Raw genomic sequence first — 12,590 nt, 5'->3', positions numbered from 1 at the left:
AGGCCCGTGAGCCACAACTACTGAGCCTGCGTGTCTGGAGCCTGTGCTCTGCAACAAGAGAGGCCGGGATAGTGAGAGGCCCGCGCACCGCGATGAAGAGTGGCCCCCGCTTGCCGCAACTAGAGAAAGCCCTCGCACAGAAACGAAGACCCGACACAGCCATTAATTAATTAATTAATTAATTTTTTAAAAAAAAGTATAAAGTAAAGCATTTAAAAAAAAAGTTTCAAAAAAAGTACTTAGAAAAGAAGTACTTTTCCTAATTTTCTGTTCTTAGACTCACAGCAAGTCCAGGCTGGTGAATACAGGTGTGGATCTTGCCAGAACCTCCCAGGGTCTTGATTAGAGTTCATCCGGTTCTGACAATGATGACAGCTCATGGGTCTCACATGACAGATGACATCATTATGCCAAGAGCCACCTTAGGGCTGGACGACCTGTTGACCTACAGTGTCGCCTTGGGAGCTGGAAGAACTGCAGCTGAGCGTGTGAGGCCCAGGGAGAGACAGAGCTCTGAGTCTCTGGCAGATGCTGGTGGAGTGGTAGGGCACATCCCTTGGGATTTGCTGGCTCAGCTCTGGTCTTAATGATCAGCCGGATCAATGTTCTCAAATGCCAGTTGACAAACTGCCTTTTCTGGCAGGCCAGGCCCTCTTAACCTGTTGCTCGACTTCCTTTGCCACACGTGGGGTTGGCTTCTGGTGCTGAAGGTCATGAGATTTTGTTAGAGCATTACTGAAGTGAGACATTTGTGGTGCCAGCGTTGTATTGTTTCTGCTAATATGAGCCCACATGTCTGTCTTTCGCATCTGGTGAGCCTGATTGCTTTTTCTAGCCTGGGATTTTGCCTTGGAGAGATTCCTAGTGAAATACCGTCCACAGCCTTCTTCCATGGAGAAGGATAGCTAAGGGTTTGGTGCCGAAAGACTGGAAGAGAAAGCTGGACGATGAGAAATGAAATCGAGGCCGTTGACGTGTGTCTCTGTGGTACAGTGGGCTGGTCTTGGGCTGATCACTCACCAGCCGTGTGATGACTTGGACAAGTCCTTCCATCTCCTCACCTGAAGAATGGGGAAAGTGGGTTCTGCCTTGCCCTCTCGTGGGATCGGAGGATCCCACGGAAAAGTGTTGATCATTGTGCTCTGTACGTGGTAATTTGGCATCCTGTCTTCAGGCAATGTGAGCACCATTGTAAGGTGATTAAAACCCACCCTGGTGGGTTGAAGGGGGCCCTAGTGGCCACTTCCCTTGGCAGTGACTATTTACAAGTTCACTGGCGTTCAGGTGACTTGAGTGTGGAGAGTCCCCCATCCTCCTCTGCACAGGCCACCCACCCTCCCCTCCTTGATTTGCCACACAAATGAGTGGTTTCCAGGGTGGCCTGAGATACTCCCACAACGATCTCAACCACTAGCTTCTCTGAATTACTGTGGTTGCTATACCTTTTTGAGTAACTTTATATACTTTTTAAAAGCTAACTTTGAGCTTTAAAGGCCAGTGAGCCAGGGATATCTCCAGATGGAGGAAAAAAATCAGTTTGCTGTCTCCCCAACCTGTAGCCACTAGGGCCATAACCGTTGGCCTTTCCACAAGCATTTCTAGTCTCTTTAGATAGAGTCACAAGAGGTTATAGCTAGCTAAGTATGACAGTAAGCTCCTAGAGGCCATAAAATATGGCTTCTAATTTTTCTCTCCATGTCCAAGCACAGTTTTCAACAAGCTCTTAATAAATCCTTGAATCTCCTAACAGTTAGAAGATGTCATTTGGAGGGACCATCCCAAAGAAGAGTGTAGAATATGGGGCCAGTGAGCTCAAAAGCTTTGCAATTAGCATGGCAGGAATCGAGCCCACAGGTGAATGCATCAGTCACAACAGGTGCTACATCAGAGCGGGTAGGTGGGCCAGTCCAGATCTGTCTCCACTGTGAGAGTGTAGATTACACCGGCAGCACAGCAGAACGACCAGAATAGCGATCAGTGACTTAGGTACATTAAAAGGATGTTGTAGAAATCTTGAAGTAGATTTCTATCATACAGGGAATTTTCCTTATCTAAACCACTGGATTTACCCGTCCTCCGTTCCCCACGTTTACTCCATCCCTGGTGTCTACTCAGTTTTCAGCCAAATCAAGTTCAGAATAAAAAGGAGATTTGGAGGGAAGTAAGCTGGATATTCAGGCTCCTGCAGTAATAGTCAATTATTGAATTCTCCAGAAGCGCCAACTCCTGTATAATGAAGTCCTCAGTTTTTAAATATCTTTAGAAATCAGGTGATTCAGTGTTGGCCACAGCCAGCTGGCTATTTCCTGCTTTCTTATAAAAATAAGATGGTAAAATCCCAGGAGCTGGCTGGGGTTGTTAAAAGATAATCTTAAGCATTTTAATGCACATTATTCTTCATGCAACTTTGAGCCTTAACAGCCTCAAATCGGAATAGGACAGGAATCATATAGAAGAGAACTCAGCTTGCTGCCATCATCCTGCAGCCCTGAGACCCCAGCCAGATCTCCTGTTGTCCTGTGCAACTCCTGGCCACTCAGAGGCCACAGCAGCCAGAGCTGAGAATCAGGGCTGCAGGAGAAGCCATAGCTGGGATGCATTATCCTCACTTACTCTGAGTAGAGTGGATCCGAACCAAAATAAAACAAAAGTTTTATTTACATCAAGGTTCATACTGTGTGTTTTCTAACACGTTTGACATTGTTTCGATGTATTTGTGTGCTGTAGCACTTTTCTTCCTCCTTCTCTACTCACCAACCATGTAACATGTCCATGTCCCCATACCTGGTGTGCTATTTGTACCTCTGGGGATGAAATGTTGGTCAACAGAATGTGTCACTGGCATTTCTCCTTCTTGTTAACAGTATTGTTCCCCTGCATTACTAGAGACCCTGATTGACTCTAGAAACATTCATTGGATAGTCCTTCAGATTTCTTATTCTGTGTGTGTGTGTGTGTGTGTGTGTGTGTGTGTGTGTGTGTGTCCGTGTTTGCCAAACTTACAAACTTATTATTTAGACCAACTTTTAAATTATTTTTAACATTGAAGGTGATAGATGATGCATTAACCGGTATCATTTGCCGCATTCTATTTTGGAGAAAGTAATTTATACTGCCTCTTGGGCTGGCTGTAGTAACAATTTTGACTAAGTGCTTTCTAACATTAATCTAAACCAATCCTTGATTTAGAATCACCTCCTTTCTAGTCCAAGACCAGCTTGGTTATAAAGTTTTTCACTGGGTGTCTTATAACAGTGAAAATGCTTGTCTATAAATGTAGTAAGGTGTCATTGTGACACATTAATCTTTCGTCTTTTCTTGCCTCTCCTGTTACAGGACCACGAGTGGTAACATATCTGCAAAATGTTTTATAGGATATGGAGTGCAACATTTTAAGCCAAGGAATTGAAAACGGGATACGAAACAAGAAGACAGGGGAGGGAGGGAGTCGATCAAGGTCATATCTGTATATTAAGAATTTGGTGGTAGAGAAGCCAAGAAAAGCAAGCTCGCATTTATAATGGGCAGGTGGCACTAGGAAGTGGTGGAAAACCTGCTGATCTCAGAAGACATGGATGGGAGTTCTTTGCCTCATAAAGCCATCAAATTATGAAGCAATTAGCGAAAGTTATAAGCTATGACGTTGAGCATCCGATGTGGCCATTTTGTTTACCTGCCAATGATTTTAGTGCCCAAGAGGGAGCAGGATTAGGACAATAACGTGAATACCCACATGGACGGCTTCTGCACGTTGAAATATGAAGCCCATTCATCATAAGACAAGCCTAACGGTTTTTAAAGATGCATTTTCAGAGGGTGTAAATAATGCATAATTGGGAAAGTGTGCTGAGGCCATTTTGAAGGATGCGTTTGGAGGAAGGGTTGTTCTGAGTGCTGCTGAGTGAGTGTAGACAAGCTCGCCCTCACGCTGGTTTCTATTCTGTTTTAGCACATCAGGTCCACCCCTCTGGCCGGGCAGCACCTTCTTCAAGAGAAATGGAGCCCTTCTACAAGGTAGGTCTCTGGCGGCCCCCCTCCCCCTCCCCCCTCCCCCATCCCCACACTCCTCCTTCACTCCTGGTGTCTGTCGGGAGAGTTCTGTCTGCTGCAGAGCGGGCACTCTGTGACTGCTGTGGGATGGCTCTGTTTGTCCAGCTCTCTTTATTTCTTCCTACTGACGTCTCCTGGTTGAGATGAATTGTTAGTCTGAAATAAGACGGCTTCTTTGGTCTGTTGTCACTGGTCAGATTCCAGAAGTGTTTGGCTTGCTTTGGTGAAATTGGAATTATGTGGCAGTTAGGATGCAACGATAGCATAAATTGGGCTGGTAAAATCAAACCCTATTACAGATTTCCAGTGCTTGGGCTGTGAGGAATGTTGTGGGTGTTTTGGCACTTGGGTCATCGTGGAGATCCACTTGTTGCTTGCTCTGCCCTGACGTCCATGTGTGCCCGGAAGGGCGACTGTGGTTTGTTCTGAGGCTCAGAGTTCACACACCCTCCCTCGTCCCTGCCGGCATCATTTGCAGGGGGACATTCTTTCTGCTGTCCGGTCCATCCTCAGCTGCCTTGCGCGACTTCCTGTACTCAAGGAATTCAAACCGCCTTTCATCTCTACTTTTGCTGTCAAGTTTCCTTAAAAATGGCCAAAGTCGAAGAAGAACACATAGCTAAAAATAGCCATGAGATGCACGCTAACTACTTCGAGAAAGTACTTTGGGGAGATGTCTGCTCTGCGGATCAGCTGGAATTGGCTGGCCCCCGAGTGTCTTCTGACTTCCCCATTAGCCTCTCTTGATTGGGTGGGTGTCAGAGTGGCACAACTGGCCCAAAGCAGATGGATTTGGTTTTGCCAAGAGCTTTGGAACTGTACTGGGTTTAGGGTGTGGAGTTTCAGTGCATCTTGGTTGCTTTAGAGCTGTTACGCCTCTTTTCCCTAAAAGTTACACGCCCAGGGCCAGCCATGTGTGTGAAGGAGTAGAATATATATGTAGCTAAGAAAAGAGGCATTTATCTTCAGGTTTCCAGAGTAGCTCAAACGATTGTGAGAGATGTCATCACATTTGTGCTATTGTTTTCAAGGCCATACAATTGTATGCTGTCTTTTTAATAGCCTGTGAAATTGGGAACTTAAGAATTTCTTTGCATCTTTGCTTGGTCCAGGTGAAATTTAGGTAGGCAGGTCTGATTAATCCTAATTTTAATGACCATCATAAATATCCTAAATATTTAAGAAAAAAGAGAACTCCCTCCACTCTCAAAAATTAATACATAATTTTTAAAAAAATCTATTCTGTTCTCCCTTCAGAAAGTGTAAATGGAGACCGATTATGATGAGCCTTTGGGTTTTTTCAAGTGGATTTCAAAGTTATGTGCATCCTTATTTTTCCTCTAGATCTGTAGCAATGATACGAATATCATTCATGGTTGGATTATTTTCACAAAAGGGATTTTATTTACTTAGAGCATTTTCTTATAGGATTTTTATTCATTAAGTTCCACATTAGGGAAGATTTGCTCTAAGCATGTTAGTTTGGGGTTATTTCTGCAGGACAGAAGCATGAGGGAAAAATTGATAAGGTTTATGAAGTCGAGTGATTTCACCGTGAGATTCTGTCTAATGGGTGGTAGACTTTTTTTCTTTTCTACATAGGGTTAAACATTCTCCTAATTACTCTAGGCATTGAGAATTAAATTATTACAGATTTCAGATGCTCGTTGAATCCACATCCAATTCAATACATCCCTTTTACTTTTTTTGTACATGTGAAAATCAGAAGTATCGTGGTGAGCATTCTGGAGTGTGGGTGGGGATTTGCTAATGGTTTTTTTCCTGTTGTGTTTCTTCATTTGCTGTATCTGTATAGAGCGTTCACGAGACACTTACATTGTAATAAGGTTTTTTAAACTCTGTGCATGTTCTTTTTTTTTTTTTTTTTTATTAATTAATTAATTTATTTTTGGCTGTGTTGGGTCTTCGTTTCTGTGCGAGGGCTTTCTCTAGCTGAGGCAAGCGGGGGCCACTCTTCATCGCGGTGCGCAGGCCTCTCACCGCCGCGGCCTCTTTTGTTGTGGAGCGCAGGCTCAGCAATTGTGGCTCACGGGCCCAGTTGCTCCGCGGCATGTGGGATCTTCCCAGACCAGGGCTCGAACCCATGTGCCCTGCATTGGCAGGCAGATTCTCAACCACTGCGCCACCAGGGAAGCCCCTGTGCGTGTTCTTCTGAATTAATATTTTTTACACTTTATTTTATTGATGTGTAGTTGATTTACAATGTTGTGTTAGTTTCTGCTATACAGCAAAGTGATTCAGTTATATATATATATATATATATATATATATATATATATATATCTTTTTTATATTCTTTTCCATTATAATTTATCATAGGACATTGAATGTAGTTCCCTGTGCTATACAATAGGACCTCGTTGTATATCCATTCTATATATAATGGTTTGCCTCTGCTAATCCCAAACTCCCATTCCATCCCCCTCCCACCCCTCCTCCCCTTTGGCAACCACAGGTCTGTTCTCTATGTCTGTGAGTCTGCTTCTGTCTCATAGATAAGTTCATTTGTGTCATATTCTTGTGTTTCTCTGGCGGGCAGTACTGGCTCATCAAGAAGTTGCTGATGCCCACGAACAAAAGTTTTACAGTAAAGATATGGGCATAGAAAGAAGGGAGCTGCCCAGTGATGGCAGAGGAAGGTTTAGTTTAGAATCAAGTAGAAGAAAATGTAGCTGATTTATGCTCACTTTCTCATCTTTATACTTTATATTTTCAATATATGTCCACATTTTTTCTTTATGTCTAAAGCAAGCAGGAGGATGTTTTTCTAGATAATCAGACTAGGAAAGAACTCTGTTACTAGGTTCCAGCCACAAGGATTGGGATTGCAGGCCAGGAGGATCCCCTAAAAAACCCAGTTCCTAGAAGCAGGGTAGTAGGTGAAGCTTGGTCACACAGGGTGACACAGGGACCCAGCAACCGACCAGTAAAGCCCAGCTGTGACCGTGGGCCCTGACCACAACCAGAATTGGCGAAACTGGACTGCACGGGGCCGGGGAGAACCTGCTCTGTGAAGTCCCCGTACGGGTTGAGACTAAAAGAATCCAAAAGCAGCAAAATGAGCAGATGTGCCCCATTGCTTCGAGGACAGAGCCTTGTTTTTGACAGGAGGGAGGGAACATGGGCCTGTCACTTCTTGGGAGAGTTGACACTTGTACAAGGCCTTAAAAAGTAAATAGATGGGGGTGGTGCCAGGAGGGAAACACCCAGAGCACATGGGCACGAGAGGACCACAGGTAGAGAGAGCGATGGGGGCTCTATGGGGTGGATGCAGAAATGAGGGCTTTGCGGGCACTTTGCAATAATGACATCATCATGCACTCCAAGATGTTTTTCAGAAGAAAGCTGAGATTTCCAAAGAGGAAGTAATGGAAGGTAAAACCTGAAATCAGTGGAACAGAATGACCTAATTGGTACAGTGGGGAACCGATGTGTATTGTCTAATAGTTGTTTGGTTTATAAGCTGTTGAGCAGAGAGGTAGTACAGTTCTTTTTTTCCAGCATAAAAGCAATTGCAAGAATTAACTGGAAGCGCTCGAGGTCCTGTTGAGGGCGGCCTCTGTGTTTCGGTTCTCGCAGATTCACTGGCAAGAGGGCCTGCTGAATCATCTTGCAGTTTTGAGGATAATGTGGTAAGATTCGGTTTGGATTACACCAGGCATGGGTACTTAACATAATTGGTCATTTCATCAATTCACAGTATTTATTTTAAATGCCATTTAGGCTGCTAGAGACATTTTAGTATGTTAGCAGTTTCAGTGGGTAGAGAGCACTTCAGATCTTGTACAATAGTAACCTAGCTGATTGCCAGAAGGGGACAAACCCTTTGTTAAAAGGGGACCCAGGATGGGGCCCAACAGATAAGTGTGGCTTATTCAGAGCCCTCAGGAGTGGCCAGCTGACAGGTGTCCCCAACTGTCCCCTCTGCCTGTCTCTGTGTGTCTTGGTGACAATCTCTGTGTGTGAAATACATTTTTTTAACCATTTTTTTTTTTAATTTTTACTAGAGTATAGTTGATATACAATGTCATGTAAGTTTCAGGTGTACAGCAAAGTGAATCAGTTATACATCTACACATAGCCACTCTTTTGTAGATTCTTTTCCCATATAGGCCATTACAGAGTACTGAGTAGAGTGTCCTTGTGAAGTACATTTTTAAATTTCTTAGGTTATAATATCTCTTATTTTCTTAATTAAAAGAGTAAACTATTGTATGTTTTCTTCCAAACTCCCTGGCCCCGAACTCCCCCGTCTCCTTCTGCCACATAGATACACATATTCCCTTCACCCATCAAACTTAAAATTAGGTTACTTTATTTAAACATCACCCTTGAATGAATTATTTTAATGAGTCAGTGATTCCTAATTAAAGACATTCCTCACCTCTGGTCTGACCCTTCAGGGTCTGCCCCCTGGAGGGTGCATCCCACAGCTACACACGGCGTCGCTGCTCTGGCTCACATCATTTCTTCTACTAAGAGTTGCTACGAGCTGCCGCCCATCCAATCCTCCATGTCTGCCCCCCTTTGGCCTTCATAGGCTTTATAGGCCTCCGAGCTCCCCACGGAGTTTTGTTCAGAGAGAAGCTGCTGCCTTTACAGCTCTGAGCCAGCTGACCGTCTGGGCCTACCCACACTGCCCCACCTGCAAGCATTTCATTAGTCTCTGTCTCTGTGTGTCAGGCACTGGATTAGGCTGGAACTCCCCTGGGAGGCCCAGGGCCTGCCCCCTCCACCACTGACTGCCCGTCCTGGGGTCAGACCACACGTCCCAACCCTTCTTGCAAAGCAGCTCAAGCCCTGATGCCACCACAGGTCATGCAGACCTGCCCAGCTACCAACCCCCTGCCAGCCTTCCGGGCCCTCCCTCCGCTTTTCTCCTCTCTATCCCTCCTGTATGGGGCCACTAATTATTATTAACTCTATTCCCATAGGATGCAGGGGTGGAATTAAAATAAATTCCCTAACATGCATAGCAGATGCTTATTTCTTTTCACTTCTGACAGCCCCCTGGATGAGCTAATGAAATGGAAAGAAGACCTTCCAGGCCTTTTCAGTGCACAGAGCAGGACTGAGCTGCCGCAGGCCTGAGAGCAGATAGAGGAAAGGAAACCAGCTCTTCTGCTGTCAGATGCACGTTGTCCCCATGAGCGCACAGATGTGCTTGCCACTGGTGTGAAACATGCAGGAAGTTGATTATGCCCAGTAGATGACCTGCTTTGGGGAATGCCAGCTTCCCAAGTTCTAGGCCGGCTTCATGCGCTTATTTTCCTGGGAGTCCTATTATGTATCGCCCGCTCTCCACAACCCTTACGCCTTACCCTCTCCCATAGCTCCGCAGTGGGTTTTTTCTGGTAAAATGTATGCAGTACCTCCCTTTGGTTGTGTTTGGGGCTGTGGAAGGCTCAGCAGCGAGTAGTCAGTACATCAGAAACAAGTTCCTGTGGAAAGGAGCCCTGGATTACCAGTGAGGGCACCTGGCTGTGGTCCCAACTCTGCCACTTGGTAAACTCTGACCTTGGGCAAAACTCAGGCACCCCTAGGGTTTCATGTTCTTGCCTGTGAATTAAGGAGCGGACCTCAGGAGTGGCAGGGGTTTCCTGCGGATTACAGCTCTGAGCCATACTCGCAACTTCCCTAGAGGGGGTCGAGGGCTTTCCTGGCGGTCCAGTGGTTAAGACTCCGTGCTTCCACTGCAGAGTGCACAGGTTTGATCCTTGGTCGGGGAAGATCCTGCATGCTGCGTGGTGCGACCGAAAAAAAAAAAAAAGACAAGAAAAAATGAAATATAGTAAAGTGGGTCAAAATGGTTTCGAGGCGTAGCTCAGCGGGAGGAGTGCTACCTTCAGCCAGCAGTGTCCGCAGATGGCCCAAGGAGAGGAAACAGGGTGATGGCTGGTTACATCTTGATCCTTGAACAAACCCTTTCTCAGACCCTTTCTCATGGATCGTAGGGAGGCAACATACTACACATTTGGACAACCTGGAAAGGACCCATCTTGGCCTCGTGGGCACCTGGCTTAACCCTCTCTGTGGGGATAATAATAAACATGCTTGCCGTATGGGGTTCTTATAGGACTCGATGAATTCATATCAGTAAAGCCCTGGGAACAGGCTAAATTCCCAGAGTTAGTTATTATATCATTGTACAAAACTATGAATCTTAGGAAAACAGGACTAACATCCTCTGAATGTGGTGTCCCTGTGTTCTTTCTCTTCTCTGCTAAAATTTCCCTTGTCCATTTGTTGGGGCTAATGATTCTCAGAACAGGGCAAAAGATGGGATACCCCGGATCCTACTGGATTTATACGTGGATCTGAAAGACAACTTGTTCAACTCTTTATATCAGATTCCTTTCAAATAGGACTGCTTCCGTGTGAGGTCCCCCAGCTCACAAAGACTGAGTTATACCCCTTGCTGTACAGTTGTACATACCCAGCAGGTGCATAGATGACCACGCAAAAAAGCACGGATTCAGCACCACATCAGCCCAGGTTTAAATCCCTCTCTCTTTGGGCACCCAGTTGTTTGACCTTGGGCCTCAGTTTCAATTGTCTGTAAAATGGGGCTACGAGTTGTGCTCCCCAGAAGCTTTGCAGAGATTAAAGGAGGGTGTGAACGTGGAAACATCTGTCCAGTCCAGTGCCTGGCCTGGCACCTCACAAACACTTAATAAAGAGTGAAGTTAACCTTTGACTCTGTTTCGTGCCCAAGGTTTTTGATCGTTAATCCTGGCCTGGCGTATTCAGGGTGAAAGGTTCCAAAATTCCTTAAAGGAGCGGTCTCCCAGAAGCCTCTCCTTTGCATGATGTCCACTCACACTGCCAGCCTCGCCAGTGTTTCCTGTCTGATAGAACCAGAGTGTCTGCGTGGCCTGGGTCTCTGGTCCAGGCGCTTCCGTCTTTCTCTCCATCAAGACACAGATTGAAGGTTTTGTTCGGGTTTACCCTGCCCCTCCCCTACACATTGCTTTCCCATTTGGTTGCAGCCTCTGGGCTCTTTGGCTTCTTTCATCTAATCTGCTCCACAAGCTGACTCTTTTGTCCATTTTGCAAAGAGGGCATCCACCTAATGCATAATCTCTTGATTCTTGCCCCCAGGCATACCCATTTCAAAAAAAAAAAAAAAATGACAGTAATAACAGAAAGGGAACAAAAAAACCTCTCTACATTTTCCCCCTAGTGCTAATTGCCTTCTGTCTTTGTTTGGCCTGCAGAAGCCCTTTGGTTTTTTGGAGGAGCCCTTATCTCTTGGCCTGTTTGTCTTATTGTTCTGCCCTGAGTTATTTGTAAAGATATTTATGTAATACAATAATAAAGTCACCTGGCTATTTTTGTTTACTATCAAGTGAAGTTAAAGGGCTGCTGCTCTGTTCTTCTCATCACTCAAGTTCTGTGTGGTCACTGAGAACATGCTCCTAAGTTAGTTAAAAACTGTAAGGAAATGCAGTTTTGTTTTATTTTTACCCCCGTCTTTTTTTTTTATTGAAGTATAGCTGTTGTACAATATTATATGTTACAAGTGTACAGTATAGTGATTCACAATATTTAAAGCTTATACTCCATTTATAGTTATTATAAAGCACTGGCTGTATTCCCTGTGCTATACAGCATATTCTTGTAGTTTATTTTGTACCTAATAGTTTATACCTCTTAATCCCCTCCCTCCTTTCCTCTCCCCACTGGTAACCATTGGTTTGTTCTCTACATCTGAATCTGCTTCTTTTTTGTTATATTCACTAGCTGGTTGTATTTTTCAGATTTCACATGTAAGTAATACCATACAGTATTTGTCTTTGTCTGACTCAGGAAATGAAATTCTAAAAGAAGCCTTTGATAGAATTCTGACCTTCACTGTCTTTTTTTTTTTCCTTAATTTATTATTATTTATTTATTTATTTTTCGCTGTGTTGGGTCTTCGTTGCTGCATGCAGGCTTCCTCTAGTTGTGGCGAGCGGGGGCTACTCTTCGTTGCGGTGTGCGGGCTTCTCATCACGATGGCTTCTCTTGTTGCGGAGCACGGGCTCTAGGTGCGCGGGCTTCAGTAGCTGTGGCCTGTGGGCTTCAGGAGTTGTGGCTCACGGGCTCTAGAGTGCAGGCCCAGTAATTGTGATGCACAGGCTTAGTTGCTCCGCGGCCTATGGGATCTTCCTGGACCAGGGCTCAAACCCATGTCCCCTGCATTGGCAGGCAGATTCTTAACCACTGTGCCACCAGGAAAATCCTTCACTGTCTCTTGGGAATCCAGATTTGCCCCAACTTCCCAGTGTCTGCAGCCTGGCATGGACACTGAGAAAGCATCAGCCAGATAGCCTGTGTTTTCCTATCTGACTTTAATTTCAGCCAGTCTCTGTACCATTGTCCATAGAAATCCTGTTCATGAAAATCCAGTGTTGTACTCGGCCCTATAGACAGAAATAGGGAGGCCAGAAGGAAGTGCCAGCTTTACCAGGGACCTGGCATTGAGAGCTTCCTCTGGGCCAGGCCCCTGCCGGGTGGGTGGGTATAAGCTGGTTCTG

The 12,590-nt window shown here is 45.2% G+C and overlaps 1 protein-coding gene across 7 annotated transcripts in view; it reads left to right on the top strand.

Moving 5' to 3' along the window:
* FOXN3 (forkhead box N3) overlaps positions 1-12,590 on the top strand; it is a 406,052-nt gene that overhangs the window by 279,271 nt on the left and 114,191 nt on the right. For all 7 annotated transcript variants that reach the window (XM_059914802.1, XM_059914804.1, XM_059914803.1 and 4 more), the window contains one exon: positions 3,950-4,014. In XM_059914802.1, the coding sequence (XP_059770785.1) occupies positions 3,950-4,014 (65 nt within the window). The remainder of the gene's footprint in view (positions 1-3,949; positions 4,015-12,590) is intronic.

Source organism: Balaenoptera ricei, chromosome 2, assembly GCF_028023285.1.
Source record: "Balaenoptera ricei isolate mBalRic1 chromosome 2, mBalRic1.hap2, whole genome shotgun sequence".
Lineage (NCBI taxonomy): Eukaryota > Metazoa > Chordata > Mammalia > Artiodactyla > Balaenopteridae > Balaenoptera > Balaenoptera ricei.
This window is presented reverse-complemented; position numbering and strand designations above follow the sequence as displayed.